Raw genomic sequence first — 18,729 nt, 5'->3', positions numbered from 1 at the left:
ACCTATGTCAAATTCAGACTCTTTAGATATACCACATAATCATTAGAAATGGCAGATCTCCTTTGTCTTTGAGATCTTCTTAATGCTACTTGTTGTGGTTCTTCTACTATGGGTTCACTTGGTTAATCAACAATGATTTCATCATGAGTAGTGGGATCATCAACTCGTCCTTCATTATTATTGATTGGTTCAATAACATGAGGAACAACGACTTTGCTAGAGCTACAAGTCAATGGAACTTGTATTCTCACTTCATGAATATCCACTTTACGTGGTATTTCACTCCCACTAACTTCACCATTCTCAATGAACCTTGCATTTTCAGATTCAATAATCCTCGTAGTATGATAAGGACAGTAAAATCTATACCCTTTCGACTTTTCTGGATAACCAACGAAATAACCACTGATTGTCCTTGCATCCAGTTTCTTTTCTTGCGGATTGTAGTATCTAATCTCTGCCTGACAACCCCAAACATGCAGGTGTCTTATACTAGGTTTCCCTCCAGTCCAAAGTTCAAAAGGAGTCTTTGGAACTGACTTACTAGGAACCCTATTTAATACGTACATGGCAGTTTTTAGAGCATAAGTCTACAATGAAACAGGTAAAGAAGAATTGCTTAACATACTCCTAACCATATCCAGTAAGGTCCTATTATGCCTTTCTGATACACCATTCTGTTGTGGTGTACCGGGCATTGTGTATTGAGCACAAATACCACGCTTTTCTAGGAATTTAGCAAATGGACCCGGATGTTGTCCACTTTCATCATACCTTCCATAATATTCGACACCCCTATCAGACCTGACAATTTTCACTTTTCTATCTAATTACCTTTCAACTTCATTAATATAAATCTCTAAAGCATTTGCAGCTTGAGACTTATCATGCAACAAATAGACATAACCATAACGTGAATAATATCAATGAAGGTGATAAAGTATTTTTCTTTATTGAAAGCATTAACATCAAACGGACCACATACATCAGTGTGTATAATTTCAAGAAGCTGAGTGCTTCTTGTGGCTCATTTCTTTGTGTGCTTTGTTTGTTTTCCTTTAATACAATCCACACAGACATTCAAATCAGTAAAATCCAAATCCGGAAGGATTTCATTCTTCACCAATCTTTTCATTCTTTCTTTGGAAATGTGTCCCAAATGTTTGTGCCACAAGTAAGCAGAACATTCATTAATTAAGGCACATTTAGTACCAATATTATGATGCAGAGTCATAAGTGTTTCAGCATAAAGATTATCAAGACATAATTTATATAATCCATCACATAAAGTACCATTACCAATCAAATGATTGTGCTTATACAAACTGAAACTACCACTACCAAATTTAAAAGAGTATCCAGCAACATCAAGTATGGAAATTGAAACTAAATTCCTAGATATACTAGGGACATAAAGAGTTTCACATAAGTCCAAATGAAATCCACTGTCGAGAATCAAACAGTAAGTCCCAACAGCTTCCACCGTAACTTTCACTCTATTGCCCATAAAGACAAACTTTTCATTTGGCCTTATGGTTTGGGTCATAAGGAATCCCTGCATTGTATTAGAAACATGAGTAGTACAACCAGAATCAATCCACCACGTATTATAAGGAACTTCAGCTAGGTTTGATTCATAACATACATAAGCACTAGGCTTACCTTTCTTTTCGAACCAAGCCTTACGTTTCAGGCAATCCTTTTTGAAATGCCCTTCTTTTTTACAAAAATGGCATCTCATCTTTGCATTATGTTCCTTTTTGTGGATTTTAGAAGAAGAGGCCTCATCCATCTTAAGGGGTCCTCCTCCTCCTCCTTTCTTCTCATGCTTCGTAGCGTTATTCTTTTCAGCTCCTTGATGCTTCACATAATTGATGGAATGAGCTCCATGATTCTTGAGTCTGCTTTCCTCCTGAACTAGCATACTGTGCAATTCATGCACATTCCATTTATCTTTCATGGTATTATAGTTCATTTGGAAAGGATCATACTCAGACGGTAATGAGTTCAATACGAACTGCACCAGGAAATTCTCATCCACAGCCATTCCCAATGATTTCAATTTTGCCACAATGCTTGTCATATCAATAACATGCTCATGCATAATATGCGAACCATCAAATTTCATGGTGGTCAGTGTACTCATAAGGGTCCCAGCAAGAGACTTATCAGCAGTTTGGGAGCGTTCTTCCACAAGTTTCATCATTTCTATGGCACTTTCAGTTTGTGGAAGCTCCATGATTCTTGAGTCTGGTTTCCTCCTGAACTAGCATACTGTGCAATTCATGCACATTCCATTTATCTTTCATGGTATTATAGTTCATTTGGAAAGAACCATACTCATACGGTAATGAGTTCAATACGAACTGCACCAAGAAATTCTCATCCACAGCCATTCCCAATGATTTCAATTTTGCCGCAATGCTTGTCATATCAATAACATGCTCATGCATAGTACGCAAACCATCAAATTTCATGGTGGTCAGTGTACTCATAAGTGTCCCAGCAAGAGACTTATCAGCAGTTTGGGAGCGTTCTTCCACAAGTTTCATCATTTCTATGGCACTTTCAGTTTGTGGAAGCTCCATGATTCTTGAGTCTGGTTTCCTCCTGAACTAGCATACTGTGCAATTCATGCACATTCCACTTATCTTTCATGGTATTATAGTTCATTTGGAAAGAACCATACTCAGACGATAATGAGTTCAATACGAACTGCACCAGGAAATTCTCATCCACAGCCATTCCCAATGATTTCAATTTTGCCGCAATGCTTGTCATATCAATAACATGCTCATGCATAGTACGCGAACCATCAAATTTCATGGTGGTCAGTGTACTCATAAGTGTCCCAGCAAGAGACTTATCAGCAGTTTGGGAGCGTTCTTCCACAAGTTTCATCATTTCTATGGCACTTTCAGTTTGTGGAAGAGCTGACTTAATGTTGCTTGCAGTGCTCATTTTCATGTACATCAGACTTAATCTGTTGGATCTTTTCCAGTTCTTAAAATGGTTCCTTTCATTCTCGGTGCTTTCAGGAGTAACAGCACCAGGTATCTCTTCTCTAAGAGCCATATCCATATCCATTACCCCAAGGTAAAATTGGATTTGCTCTTTCCATTCAGAGAAGTTCAGCCCATTAAAAACTGCAACAGTTGAGAACATGGAATGTGTAGCAACAGGTACTGCGAAGAATAACATTTAAAATATTAATGCTTTGAGTCATACATATCACATACTAACATACTTCACAGATTCAAATATACTAACTTCAATGCATATTAATGTTCACCTTTGGGGATCCATTAACATACAACATTAACCATAATGATGCTATAAAATTTCACATAATTTGGCAATGATGCATACCCCTATCAAAAATATTTGTCATCTTTGGATGTCCAAATGCAAAGAAGTATACCAACAATACCAACGTCCATGTTCATTTTATAAAACAAATAATCACCCTTTGGGTTGATATCTAATTGCCCTATAATAATGAACTTCAATATACCACAACATGAAAATTATATCATACTCTTCATAGCATCACAGTCATGGTAATTGAAACAAAATTATAATATTTGAAATTAAAATAACTCTTCAAGATTTGGCCACTTTGGTGACTAATAAATCTACTATATTTAATTCCAAAACTTTGTCCAACTTTCATATATATATATATATATATATATATATATATATATATATATATATATATATATATATATATATATATATATATATATATCAGTGTCCTTTCACGTTTTTCCAATAATTCATAAAATGAAATAAACATATGACAGTGACACACTTTGTCAGTACAAGGACCAGAGAATTGGCGCGGGTTAGCGCCGTTCCCGCGCGGTGATCCAGTAAAATTTCCAGTGAAGTGGCGCGAATCAGCGCCAATTTGGCGCAATCCCGCGCTATAATCCAGTAAAATGTCGATTAACATTTATATCTCACGCAATCCCACGCAACTTTATTTATGGTTCGCAACTTTATCCCATGTTTCGTTTATGGTCCGTAATGCACAATCCCACGCACAGGAAATCTCAAACAGTACATCGATTGACATTTGTATCTTGATTTTAGAAAGGTGCGAGATATGGAAAAACCATAAAACAAGTGGTCCGAGAAAATAAAGCCATTTATTTTATTTTCAATGATGATCGTGAATTTTCAAAAAACCCTAACTTTTCATGAATTAAGAATTCATTCATAATTATATATGGAAAAACATAAATTCTTAAACACATGCTCTGATACCATATGTAAGCTTTTAGTCGATAATTCATGTTCAACAACAATCACATCAAGAACATGAAAGAGGATCTTTAGAATTCATGAGTTTCACATAAACATACCTTTGTCCATAAATGTGGAAGATCTTTAACGGTAGAATACTTTCTCAGAGTCTTGACCCTTTTCTGTTCTTGTATCTTCTTCTGATAGGGATGGGATACAACGCTCATAGGCAGACTCAGATGGATCGTCAGTTTCTCAAAAAGACTCAATAGTAAGAAACTCTCCATTACCTATTATATAAGTGCACCTATCAACAATTACACTTTAAATAACTTCCTTAACAGTCAATTACTGTTATGCTCTTTTATTAATTAAATCAGATAACACTTAATATTATACATGAGACAAATAAGGTTTTACAAAAGTAACTTGTCTTGTCTCGGATGTTTTATTAAACTGTGATTGCTTTCTATTATTAGACATTTAACATTATTTTGTATAAGAACTTTTGTACTTAGTAGTTAGCATTATTGTACTTAGGGATTAATTTAGAAAGAAGATGAATTAATTCTTGTATTCTAACCCCTCTCAATGTATATATATATAGAGGTAAATATTTCTACAGGTACTTTAGATAAAGTTATTTACAACCACCATTTTTAACTATGTTCTCCTGGGAGAACATAGTTGTAATATTAAAGTTGTTTTTTTTTTCTCTTCTCAATTACTTTTCAGAACTTGTTTGCTGACGTGGAGAGAGAGAAAAAAACAACTTTAATGTATAACTGTGTTATCCCGGAAGAACATAGTTATAAATGAGTAGCTATAGATAAATTTATCTAAAGTGGCTGCAAGAATATTTTTTCCTATATTGGCTGCCGAATTTTATAATTTAGAATTAAACCCTTAAAATTAAATAATATAATTCAGGGTGCGCATGGTTTTGGGATAAAAATATAGAAAAAATTTTATATTCACAAGAATTTGAATCCAATATTTTGTTTGAGCAGAATCAAATATGTATCACTTGAATCAACTTTCAGTGTGCTTGTTTTAATTTTTAGAAAAAAAAATTATAATATTTTTTTTTTAATCTCAAATAATATTCTAAAATAATTTTTTTAAGGTACTTGTTTTTTAATTAAAAAAAGGGAAAAAAGTTTCCGATGTTACTTTAGATAACTTTATCTAATGTTCATCGAAACGACGTCGTTTTGGGGTTGAAAAATTAAAAAATTAAAGTGATAAAGACTATTATAACCCTGAAATAAATTAAAATTACAAAAATACCGTGATTTCTGTCCCAAAACGACGTCGTTTTGATGAACATTAGATAAAATTATCTAAAATAACATCAGAAAAAACAAACCCTTAAATAAACACTTTTTCCTTAAAAAATTGACAAACAAACCGGCTCCAAAATCATTTTCTTATGATGAGAAAATCTGTTTCCACGTGACGCTAAATTTTTTCAAGATCAAAAAGTTACAGGACTAGCCAATCGATGTCTTGCTTCTTTTTTTTAAAGAAGGGATGATATTTTTTTATTATTCAAATGGACAATGGAACATAATGTAGACAAGCCCTCAGGCAGGAATAATCATAGGAGTAGACTCGTACATTAGTACATGTTTGACGAGGTTGCACTGCAGAACAGTATGATGGAGTTACACTCGTGTAAGGTCAGGTTAGATTCATCAACATTAAAAATCTGCGTTGGGTCCCACCCTCTATTTACTTCTATCTAAACTCTTACTCCTTCTCTTTCTTTGTTTCCTCTTGTCTTCTTCCTCTCTCGCTCTCTCTCTCCCTTCAAACGCTTTCTTTTTGATATTTTTGAGAGAGAGAGAGGGAGAAAAGAAAAGAACTGGGTTCTTTTTTATTGATTTAAGCCTTCAAAGTTTAAAACTTGAGTTGGAACCTAAATCAATTAACGAGTTGGGACTTGGAAAAAAGGAAGGTCTTAAAAGGATTCAAATCTGGCTCTAGAAGCGATTGCATCACTATCTATCTTTGATGTGTTGATTTGGGCAGATTCTGATCAGGTTTGTTATGGTTTCTGTTTTCCCCCCTTTGGCTGAGGTTATTAAATTTTTATGGATGGTTAGGGAAACCACACTGACTTGGTGCCATGGAAACTCCTTTTCTGTGGTTGTTGTTTTCTTATCTTATTCTCTGTGCTTCTGCCACCGATGTTGAATATGACAACTGCAACTGTGATGATGGGGAAGGGATTTGGAGCATACATAGTATACTTGTTGGCCAAAAAGTCAGTGATTTTTTCATTGCTATTGCATATTTTTCCATCCCCATTGAACTCCTTTACTTTGTAAGCCGTTCCAATGTTCCATTCAAATTGCTATTCCTTCAATTTGTGGCCTTCATAGTCCTTTGTGGCTTGACCCATTTACTCAATGCATATTCTTATCACGGCCCTTCCTCCTTTCAGTTGTTGCTTTCCCTTACCGTTGCTAAATTCCTCACTGCTCTTGTCTCATGTGCAACTGCATTGACCCTTCCCCCCCTCATCCCTCTTCTTCTCAAAATCAAAGTCAGGGAGCTCTACTTGAGGCAGAATGTGATGGAATTGGACCAAGAGGTTGGGATAATGAAGAAACAAAAGGAAGCAAGCTGGTATGTTAGGATGCTCACAAGGGAAATTAGGAAGACTCTTGATAAACATACCATCTTGTACACCACACTTGTTGAGCTTTCCAAGACATTGGATTTGCATAATTGTGCAGTTTGGATGCCAAATAAGGACAGAGGAGAAATGCACTTAACCCATGAATTGAAAACAAACTCTGCAAAGTTTTATCGAAATTCTATTCCAGTAAACGACCCTGATGTATTAGAGATAAGAAAAACCAAAGGGGTGAGGATTTTGAGGCCTGAATCTGCACTAGGAGCTGCAAGTAGTGGTGGTGGCCCTGGAGAGTTGGGTGCTGTAGCAGCTATTCGCATGCCCATGCTTCATGTTTCAAATTTCAAAGGAGGGACACCAGAGTTGGTTGAGACATGTTATGCTATACTGGTTTTGGTTCTTCCAAGTTCAAACTCTAGGGTTTGGACTCGCCATGAGATGGAGATAGTTGAAGTAGTTGCTGATCAGGTGGCTGTGGCCTTGTCCCATGCATCTGTTCTTGAAGAGTCTCAGCTAATGAGACAGAAACTAGAAGAGCAAAACCTAGCATTGCAACAGGCTAAAGAGAATGCAATGATGGCAAGTCAGGCAAGGAAGTCGTTTCAGAAAGTGATGAGCCATGTAATGCGGAGGCCTATGCATTCAATTTTGGGGATGCTTTCATTGTTTCAAGAGGAGAATGTGAGATCTGAACAGAAGATTATTGGGGACACAATGTTGAAAGTTGGCAATGTGCTCTCAAGTTTGATTAATGATGTAATGGAGATTTCGGAAAATGATAAGGGAAGTTTTCGGTTAGAGATGAAACCTTTCCTTTTACATTCCATGATGAGGGAAGCTGCTTGCATTGTGAAGTGCTTGTGTGCATATGAAGCCTTTGGTTTTGAAATTAATGTACAGAAGTCTTTACCTGAACTGGTTATAGGCAATGAGGCAAGGGCTTTTCAAGTTATTTTGCATATGGTTGGCTCTTTATTGAATATGTATGACAGAGGGAATCTCATTTTTCGAGTTTTTCTTGTTAGTGACGGTGGAGACAAGGATGATAAAAATTTTGGAATTTGGAGATCAAGCAATCAATATGAATATGTACATATAAAATTTGATTTTCTGATAACTGGTAAGTCTCAGTCAGATGAATCAACTTCAACAAAACATTATACTGGTAGGAGGCAATACTACAACAATGAACCTAAGGAGGGCCTCAGCTTCAGCATGTGCAAAAAGTTGGTACGGGTAGGTGCATCATTATTATATTTATCTACTTGATTGTAGTCAGATACTCAGATGGCTAATTTCCATGTTAATTTTTAAACTGCTGCTTATAAAGGACATTATTGTATAAATTATTAGCACTTAGCTGTAGACCTAAGAATTACATTTTATGCTTAGAGATGATGTTTGCATTGACAAATTTACTTTTAACTTGTATCCTGTATTTTCAGTATAGGTGAATGATCCAATGTGGAATTGTTTATGATGCTGGAAATGGGTGGTGAAACTATCATAACAAAATAGATTGGATGATATTACTTTCAGATCAGATTTAATAATAATACGTAGGAAGCCCCTATTGACTCAATGCTGCAACAAATCTCGTGCTAGGTTTTGTTGGGACCAATATGCGTATTGGCATTTTTTATCACAATTACACATGCACAAGTTTAATTTGAAAATTTACTTGCCTCCTGTCGGTTCCTCATTTAGCTTTAGTAGAGAAAAAAATTCTGGGATAGTAGTAATGACATCCGCTGTTCCACTTCAATGATTTTTGGTGCCCATGCAACCTTTTTTTCCTCGATATATGTATTTGAGTTTCGTTGCATCAGACATTTTAACTCAAAAGAAATATATATCACAAGTCAACAATTGTATAGTTGTATGGAGCATGGGCAAATTCACCTTCAACATACCTTGAATTTTTTGGTTATCCCCTTAACATTTGGAAGTCATATATAGGGATGACGTTCATTAGAGCAATTGTCATTCATTGCTCTGCAAGTTTGCATTCAGCTATGTGTCGCATATGTTGCTGGATAATAGTGGCACCCTAGGATGCTCAAAGGAGGTCTTCTTTCCTAATTGACTTTGTGTTGATCTGTCACTTTTTTTAATTAAAATTTAGGAATTAATGTGATCAACTCCAACTTTAGTGAAAGTGTTTGTTTCTTCTAACTATTCATTAAGAAAGTCAAATTATGGGTGATCCGTTACTTCAAAATCGCTGGTTACTTATATTTGACATGCAATTTTGCATAGATTTCTCTCCATACTGGTTGAGAACTTAGTCAGGATGTGCTTTTGAAAATACAAATTCTGACATAACAGGCATCAGTGGAAACATGAAGATTGTAGTAGCAGAAAAAACGGGCCATGATCGTCACTTCTTTTCTCTAATTTTAGGATCATCCAGTTAGTTTTAGAATTCCAACATGAACTATACTAGAAAAAGTTGTCTTCTCCTTTCATGAATTGGATTAGGTGACAAAGAAGGTTCATGCATTTTGGGGTTTGGAGGGTGTATAGAAAGCAAAATGATAAAGTAGGATCTTTCTTTTTATACACGTAAGATTTACTATAGTACTCATTGGAGTAATATGCAGAAACTGAACCTTTTATGTATAAATTCATCATGGTATGTTTGTTTTGGTAATTATGACTTGACAATGTGGAACATTATGCAGATGATGCAAGGTAATATCTGGATATTACCGAACTCTCTGGGTATGGTGCAAGGCATGACACTTCTTCTCAAGTTTCAGATAGGACCATCTCTTGAAAAATCCATATTTGCACCTAAAGATTCTTCAAACTCAGAGTTTAGAGGCCTTAAGGTAGTATTAGCCGATGATGACGGTGTAAACAGGACGGTGACAAAGAAGCTACTTGAGAAGCTTGGTTGTGAAGTAACTGCTGTTTCATCAGGGTTTGAGTGTCTAGGTGCTGTAAGTGGCTCTGGTAACTCATTCAAAATTATTCTCTTGGATCTTGACATGCCCGAAATGGATGGTTTTGAAGTGGCCATGAGGATCCGGAAGTTTCAGAACTATAATTGGCCCTTGATTATTGCTCTCATAGCAAGTGCAGAAGAACATGTGAATGAGAAATGCCTACATGCTGGAATGAATGGATTGATTCGAAAACCTATCCTCCTTCATGAGATAGCAGATGAACTTAGAACATTCCTGCAGCTGAAAAACTCTGAATACAGTTTTAAGTAGTGTCATCTTTCGTTCCTCAATTCATAACTTCAACGAGTAAATATTCAGTAATGCCGTATATATATATATAGTTGGTTTATTTTGCTAAACGTTGCTGTGATTGAGCCTTTTCTTGCTTAATGTACTATGGAATTATACGCTGTGTCTAATGGCTTTGCCTCCGTCCAAAAAATACCAAAAAAGCATATAAATCACTAGCATATTTAGTGGGAAAATCAAAATGTGGATGTTGAGTATTTGGAAATTTTTCAGAATTACAAATTACTTTTGACTATTGTTAATGTATTGCAATAGTCAATGGATTTGAAGTTTTTCACGTGGTAGGAGATAAAATTATAAAAGCATTTAAGATTTACGTGTGGTCATGTGAAAAAAAAAAAGAGAAAAAAAAATATGAATTTTATATATTTTTATAGGGAGGGGTTATATTTTTATAACTCAAATAGTTTACAAACTCTTACAATCATATCTTAACCGTTGATTTTCGTCAATCAACGGTTGTCATTTATTGTGAATTAATAATTAATTAATAAATTTGATTTGTGAAAATATTAACTGTTGATTGACGGAAATCAACGATTAAGATATGGTTGTAAGAAATTGTAAACAAAAATAGGTTATAAATAGAACCTTCTCCGTTTTTATGCGTACGTAGAAGGTTATTTTATCTACTAAACTCATGTTATCCTCGTACAGATAAAGCTAGGGGGTTGTGAGAATTGGGTTTCTTTAAAATTTATTTAATTTAATAATTAAGGCTAGGGCCGATAAATATATTATTAGGATTTTTTTTAATTTATTTATATTGTCTTCTGATTGAGTGTATTATAAGGAGTGTGGTGACAAAAATATAATAGTATATTAACCTTATATTGAGGGGAATCTGGTAAATTGTCTATATTTTTTTTTTTTTTAAATAATTGTCTATATTTATTTAGTTGCAATTGCATGCTTGATTGAATCAATCCTTACAATAAAGAGATACACACACAAAGATATTAAAAATATTAAATTAGTGATATTTAATATGTGAAGTCTTACTCAAGATTTTTTATTTTATAAAATTCATATGATGGATATATTACCGAATGGAGGGAGCGAGTGAACTATATATATATAAAAATATTGAATAATTAAGCAAGAGAGGGTAGCAACGATTAGAATGAGCTGCGAAGGCGAAGCAGAATATTTCTGCAAGGACTTCGATTGGGAAGAACTAAGAGCAGAGGTGGAAGCAAACCCTTGCTTTCGCTACCACTTTGATTCCCTTTCTTCTTCTTATTCAACACAATCACCGTCACCATCTGCAGAATCAGATGTACAAGCTTGGAAGCAATTTCACATCCGTCATGCCTCCGGGAAATTCTTCAAGGTTCCTTCTTTTTTCCTCTTCACACTCACCTTCACGTTCTCGTACCCAAACTAACCTATTGATTGCATTCGAGTCTCGTTTCAGGAGAGGCGCTACTTGTTAAAGGAGTTCCCAGAACTACTTTCCTGTCCCCCATATTCTAAGCTCTTAGAAGTGGGTTGTGGCAATGGCAGTACTGTGCTTCCTATACTTAGGTTTATTTCTTCTCCTTTTGTGAAAATATGATTGGTTGAAGCCGGTGGTGCTAATTCATTTACAATTTTTGATTTAGCAGATTTAAATTAATGACTTCCTTTTAGTCATTTTGGCTGTTCCCTATTTGTTTTTTGTATCTTGCAGTTTTTTGTTCTTACGGAACTTTCTTGTGTAGGGCCAACAAAGATGTGATTATTTATGCATGCGACTGTAGTAATGAGACTCTTGAGAGGGCTAAAGAGTTTATAAGTGCCACCACAGTTGCCTCTTTGATGCATCGTTTCCATACTTTCTGTTGTGATCTTTCCACTGATGGATTCCCAAACTGGTTGGCATGCAACCCTTGCCAAGATAAATTTTTACAAAAGCAGTCAAACTGTTTGTCAGGTTGCTTACTTTACACCTTTAGGATGCTGATTTATGCTACTTTATGTTGTTGTTTGTTGGCTCTATGAAAAGTTAGATTTTGATCTTTTTGTTTCCCTCCAGATGTCAAAGAGGATAATGGACTGCATTTTACCAGTCCATATTCATCGGAAGAATGTGACTCTTGTGTTGGCGGAGTAGATTTTGTAACAATGGTCTGAGCTTTTCTCCTCTATAATTATAATAAGTTCAATGATCTTGTGCTTCCGGACCATGAGCATATACTAGAGCCAAAATCAGCAACCTGAGTTTTTTTAATATTTATTATATCAACTGTTTCTCTTTACAAGCGATGTCTCTTGACAACATATTCCTAATCCTAATCCCTTTCAAATTATTTTCCATTTTAGAGAAATTGTTTTGTTTCAATTTATTTGTCGTTTTAGAAAAACAAAGTATTAATTTTTTTCACAACTATAGCCTTGTCTCTTGGTATCTCTGCTAAGCTGAATGAGTGAGAGCATTAACGGAGTGGCAGTATTTTGAGTGTTTTAATAAAGTTTAATTTAGTTAAAAATGTAGTTACGTTTTAATATAATTGAAGGTATTTAATTGCTTTTTTAATCCTTGTGCAATTTTCTTAAACACATATTGGATCAACTGTTGTCTGTTATGAAAGTAGTTTGACTGTGAGTTTCTCTCTCATTATGTTGCATAACGTTCCTTATCTCTACACTTCATAGCTTTAATTTGGAAGATACATGCGTTCATGCTTTAATCTCAATTGTTTTCATACTTAGTTTCTAATCTACTTGTGGTTCTTATTTGTTTGTTGCTTTAGTGTTTACTACAAAATTCTATGTACTCCATGGTTAATGATTGTTTTGCCTTAGTTTAGTCTTTCTTCGTTAGCTCTCCGAATTCTTCCCCACATGCAACTTTATATCTAATCTTCATAATAAATCATAGACTCAGCTGAATGTTGTAAGTTAAAAACTAATGACCTCTCATTGTATAAGTTGCTTGTATGATGTTTAATTTCAGATATTTACTCTATCAGCAGTACCACTGGAAAGGATGCCAAGGTCCATCACGGAGTGTTTTACTGTGTTAAAACCTGGAGGCATGGTTTTATTTAGGGACTATGGTAATAAACAAACTAACCAAATTATTCTGTCTAGAGCTTCTGGAAAAATAAATCTGTAGCTTTTTCTTTTAAAACCTAAATTGCTTGCAGTAACTGAACCCCATGTAATCAGGTCTCTATGATATGACCATGCTTCGATTTGAGTCAGACAAGAAAGTGGGATTCAGGGAATACATGCGGTCAGATGGAACACGATCATATTTCTTTTGTTTGGATACTGTACGGAACCTATTTTTGTGTGCAGGCTTCACTGAGGTAGTTTTCTTTTTTATTGGAAGACAAGAACTTTTGGGGTTAATATAACTGACGGATCTCTGATTTTTTTCCAATAGAAGCATAAGTTGACTTGTGATCCTGCATAAATTTAAATACTTATTTGCAAGTTCTTATATATGTAAATTGAGCTTAGTATCTGTTAACCGGTATAGTGTTTGTTCAAAGTACAGAACCTTCCTATACTTATTTTGGTGTCTCAAATTTCTCTTCAGTGTTTCTGACATATTGTTTTCTGCGGACTATTACTAAATTTGATAGTGTATGAACTTTGCAGCTCGAGCTTGATTACTGTTGTGTTAAGTCTGTAAATCGCCGGAAAGGGAAGAGTATGCGAAGAGTGTGGGTTCATGGGAAGTTCCAGAAGCCTGCACTGAATTAGTTATTAATAATCTGTCTTGGCGTGCTTTGTGAAGTCGGAAGAAAATGTACACATATTTGTGTTTATCATGGATTGTTTTTAGCTACGCTGAAGATTGTAAAAGAGAGACAGCTAGAAAAGACTTGTGAAGAACTTTGTTGTTTCTGTATTCCTTTATTTTCTCTCCTAAATTTTGGTGTGTTGAGAATCTGAAATTGTTATTATTAGAAAAGAAAGTATAGAAGATCTCTTGGGCTTAGCAAAATAACCGGTGAACCTATACCACATTTAGAACCGACCCGAATTGAACCAAAAAAACCGGTTTTTCAAACCAAATCATAAACCAAAACCATTTTTAATATTTTAAAATAAATCACTTATGAACTGATTCTAAATTTATTTGTAAAGTAGAACCCTAATTTTTTCACTTACGAAGCCAATCTCGAAATTTACCATTGAGGTTGTTGTTCTACCATGTATCATTGAGATTACGAGTGTGCATTGCTTACTCTAGCTCTCCACTCCCTTCATCTTCAACTTTAAACCCCGTCATTGTGCCATCTGAAGTCGTTCGTTGTGGTAAGTTGTTTTTTTTTCATTCAGTTTTCGTTATGCAATCCTTAAACTGATTTAGGGATCTAGGTATTAATTATTAAATTTTGAGGGTTTTTGATTTCTGAACAAGTAGGGTTTATTTTCTAATTTGGGTGTTATCTAAGTCAAAATTTGTAGCCACTTGATGCTACAATATTAGGATTATTTGAGGCATTTTGTTAGCTTTACATCCAAAATATGTTTTGAACTATATAGGCGCTGGGTCACTTTGATTTGGTTCGGGTCATATCTTCCTATTATATAATTATCTAGATTAAAGCAATTTCAGGTTTTCTTATGGACCACTCTTCTATGTAAATTGGGAATATGATTGCATTTCTTGTTGGATAGTGATACAATCAGGCCCAAGACGCACAAAAGGGACCAAGCAAGACGGGTATGGATCCAAGATAAGCAAGGCCCAAATGCTTCAGAAGAGCAGCTCTCAGATAATGCCATGTCAGCAGTAGGAAGTCACAAGAATACCCCTTAACTGACTAGTGCATGCTGGGCCATGAGTTGGTTATATAGAGCGTGGGAAGGAATGGAGAGGGGAGGTTGAATATGGGAGAAGCAAGTGCTTAGGAGAGTGTGGGACCTCTATAATTGTCTCACTGTTATCTTTTCATTTCCATTGTAATTTGCTGGGTTTAGCTTTGATGTAATTTTCCTTTAATATGAACCAAACTCTGTTTATGAGTGTTATTTTGCATCTGAATAATACAAAAGAGTGTTTGTGTCTCTATTTTCTCTGCTGATTGTGATAAATCTTGGATTGTTCTCTGTAAAACGTAACAAATTGATATCAGAGCTCCGATCTTGGAGCTCTGTGGTATGGTAATCACGCGACAAATGGAACATCGAATGGATTTAATTGAGGAAGCATTGCGCAGAGGGTGTGTGAGGCAGGAAGAAGTTCTGTTAAGGCTAGACGCAAGTGACGCTAGACATGACGAACTGCTGCGTAGACTGGGAGCAAACGAATTGGGCATGAACAATATACTCCGTCGGTTAGATGAGCTGGTTGCGAGAAGACGCGGACAATCTCGCGACGGAGAAAATGATGATGAGGAGGGTTCAGGTCACTACGAAAGAAGGAACGGGAGGAGATTTAATATGAATGTACCCCCTCACCGACGCCTAGAGGTTCCCACATTCGCAGGGGAGGATGCCTTTGGGTGGTTGAGTAAAGTGGAACGTTATTTTGTGGTTAATGGGGTCACCGAAGCTGAGAAAGTAAATTCGGTGTTGGTTGTGTTGGAAGGGGAGGCTCTTCACTAGTTCCATTGGTGGGAGGCAAGCAATCCAAACGTGACTTGGGGAGTTTTCCGACGCGAAATACTCAGTCAGTTTCAATCAGAGGCCCTGGACAACCCATACAGGGCCTTGTACACTGTTAAACAAGACGGGAGCGTGACTGAATTTCGTGCCCAATTTGAGAAGATGGTTGGGGCTTTTCGTTTCGAAGATGAAGATCTGCTCAAAGGAGCATGGCTCAACGGAGTTCGTACCAGTATCAGGAAAGAATTGCTTATGTTGTCGGAGCTTAGTCTTACAGAGATGATGAAGTTATCTATGAAAGTGGAGAGACGTAACGCGGCTTGGAAGGAAGAGGGACTAGGGCCTTTGGGGCGAAATTGGACGACCGGACACAACCGGTTCTCAGTGGGCCAAACAAGAAATGCAGGCCCAAATGAGAATAAGTCATGGACAGCCCAAAACGCAACCCCAAGAGCGAGCAACAGGGTTAATTCCACCCAATCTTCCACCGGATCTAGTCAAACGAGTGTGGGTCAAGGGAATACAGCTCGTGGGAGCCCTAGCGAAGGAACGAACACGAAGACGATGACCCCAGGTGCTGAAATTCATGCCGGAGAAAACGATTCCGGTCAGGTGAGGAGGCTGTCAACCATGGAATAGCGTGACCGGTAGAACAAGGGGCTGTGCTTCAAGTGTGGGGATCGTTGGCACTCCAACCACAAGTGCCAGGTTCGTCAGTTGCATTTGCTGTTGGTGGACGATGAAATTGGGGAAGATGGTGAGAGAGAACGAGAAGAAGTTGAGGTGATTCCGGTTGTGGACACTGGTGAGTTGGGGAAACCGCTTCTACTCTCTCTACAAAGCCTATTAGGGCTCTCTTCAAGCCAAACACTTAAGGTGTGGGGTGAGATCAGGGGTCAGCAGGTGGTGGTCATGGTGGATTGTGGGGCATCCAGCAATTTTATAAAGAGGGAGGTGGTAGAAAAAATGGGACTGGACATAACTGATACTCCATCTTATCAGGTAGAAATCGGAAATGGATGTAAGATGGGATGTAAAGGGGTGTGTCACGGGGTCGAAATCAATATTCAGGGGACCCAAATCAAACAATATTTGTATCTCTTTGAGTTGGGTAGTGCTGATGTAGTGTTGGGGTTAGAATGGCTCACTCAATTGGGGGAAATTAAAGCAAACTTCAAGGAGATGACGCTTAAATATGGAGAGAGGGGGAAGGAGACCACCATTAAAGGAGATCCGTCGCTGTCTAGGTCGGAGACTTCTTACAGATCCATCACTAAGGCCCTAAAGAATCAGGCACAGGGATTTTTTGTCAACTCAACAGAAGAAGAGGCTCTGGAGGAAGAAGCGCAGTGGGCTGAGATTGAGCAGTTGCTTTCTGAATTCGCGGAGGTTTTCCAGTAACCGAAAGAGCTGCCACCAGCCTGAGCAATTGATCATGCCATACACCTCAAACCAGGGAGCATGGTGCCCAATATTCGTCCATTCAGGTATCCCCATTACCAGAAAACTGAAATTGAGTTGTTGGTAGCTGAGCTGTTCAAAAATGGCATGATACGTCATAGCACAAGTCCGTATTCGAGTTCTGTTATTCTGGTTAAGAAGAAGGATGGGAGTTGGCGAGTATGTGTGGATTATAGGGCCTTAAACAAAATTACCATACCAGATAAGTTTCCTATGCCAATGGTGGATGAGCTTCTAGATGAGTTGGGCGGGTCACAGGTTTATTCGAAGCTGGATTTAAAGGCAGGGTACCACCAGATCAGAATGAGAGTAGCAGATATCCCGAAAACAGCCTTTAGAACGCATGAAGGCCACTATGAGTATGTGGTCATGCCGTTTGGCTTGACCACTGCTCCCTCAACCTTCCAAGCTTTGATGAATGAAATCCTTCGCCCATTCTTGAGGAAGTTTGTACTCGTGTTTTTTGACGATATTTTAATATACAGCAGGAATAAGGGAGAACACCTGGGTCATTTGAGAACCATCTTTGGGGTATTGAGGCAGCATCAGTTAGTCTCAAATAAAAAAAAAATGCAGCTTTGGCAGGGGTTCTATCGATTACTTAGGACACTGTGTGTCTGCTGCAGGTGTCAAAGCTGACTCGGAAAAAATAAAGGCCATGGTGGCTTGGCCGACACCCATGAGTGTCAAAGGGTTGAGGGGTTTCCTGGGGCTGACCGGATATTATAGGAAGTTCGTGAAGGATTATGGAAAAATAGCAAAACCACTTACGGAGTTATTGCGGAAAGATGGTTTTCAATGGAATAAGGAGGCCGAGGACAGTTTCCAACAATTGAAAGTGATGATGAGCTCAGTCCCGGTGTTAGCTTTACCGGATTTCAGCAAGAAATTTACAGTTGTCACTGATGCATCAGGGAAGGGGATTGGAGCAGTCCTCACTCAGGATAATAAACCGATTGCATTTATGAGTCAAGGATTCTCTACTCGGGCTCAGACCAAATCTGTCTATGAGAAAGAACTTATGGCCATAGTGTTTGCAGTCAAGAAATGGAGACATTACCTCATGGGTAATCATTTCATCATCAAGACAGACCAAAGGAGCTTACGGTTCCTTACTGAGCAGCACATTCTGAGTGAAAATCAACAAAAATGGATATCAAAACTGATGGGGTTTGACTTTGAAATTCAATACCAACCAGGGAAGGATAACCGGGTAGCTGATGCCTTGTCTAGGCAACTGATTTTTGCAGCTTTATCTACAGTGCAGTGGTCTGACTTGGATGAATTGGAAAAAGAGATATAGCAAGATCCAAGACTGCAGGGGATCTTCCAGGACTTGCTGATCGTACCTGATGCGCATAAGGGATTCTCCAGGAAGGGGGGGAAGCTCTTTTACAATGGCAGGTTGGTTTTCCTGAAGGCCTCTCAGTTTATCCCTTATTGCAAGAGTACCATGATTCTGGGGTTGGTGGACACTCCGAGTACTTTCGCACATACAAAAGGTTGGCTGAAGTAGTTTATTGGGAAGGGATGAGGAAGGATATAAAGGATTATGTGGCGGGT

The 18,729-nt window shown here is 37.2% G+C and overlaps 2 protein-coding genes across 4 annotated transcripts; both read left to right on the top strand.

The window, feature by feature from the left end:
• Positions 1-6,110: 6,110 nt before the first annotated feature.
• On the top strand, positions 6,111-10,193 carry LOC133297191 (protein EIN4-like). The gene is made up of 2 exons (XM_061496286.1): positions 6,111-8,131; positions 9,580-10,193. Exons 1-2 carry the CDS (start codon positions 6,383-6,385, stop codon positions 10,114-10,116), a joined length of 2,286 nt encoding a protein of 761 aa, XP_061352270.1. The 5' UTR covers positions 6,111-6,382; the 3' UTR covers positions 10,117-10,193.
• Positions 10,194-11,198: 1,005 nt separating this feature from the next.
• LOC133297197 (uncharacterized) lies at positions 11,199-15,063 on the top strand. Of its 3 annotated transcripts, XR_009749610.1 has the most exons (8): positions 11,199-11,488; positions 11,573-11,682; positions 11,859-12,070; positions 12,173-12,264; positions 13,094-13,196; positions 13,309-13,451; positions 13,747-14,409; positions 14,776-15,063. XR_009749610.1 is itself a non-coding variant. In XM_061496293.1 (7 exons), the coding sequence occupies exons 1-7, from the start codon at positions 11,279-11,281 to the stop codon at positions 13,849-13,851; spliced, it is 924 nt and encodes a 307-aa protein (XP_061352277.1). In that variant the 5' UTR covers positions 11,199-11,278; the 3' UTR covers positions 13,852-15,063. The 3 variants fall into 3 exon arrangements, 2 of the variants coding, with proteins under 2 accessions (XP_061352277.1, XP_061352276.1); XM_061496293.1 differs by having other exon boundaries at positions 11,859-12,053; positions 12,207-12,264; positions 13,747-15,063; XM_061496292.1 differs by having other exon boundaries at positions 13,747-15,063.
• The last annotated feature ends 3,666 nt before the right edge of the window (positions 15,064-18,729 follow it).

The sequence above is a fragment of the Gastrolobium bilobum genome, unplaced genomic scaffold (assembly GCF_033153095.1).
Source record: "Gastrolobium bilobum isolate Gb01-03AN ecotype WA unplaced genomic scaffold, APGP_CSIRO_Gbil_v1 utg4400, whole genome shotgun sequence".
In the NCBI taxonomy this organism is placed as follows: domain Eukaryota; kingdom Viridiplantae; phylum Streptophyta; class Magnoliopsida; order Fabales; family Fabaceae; genus Gastrolobium; species Gastrolobium bilobum.
Note: the sequence above shows the minus strand (reverse complement) of the source record. Positions and strands in the feature narration are given on the sequence as shown.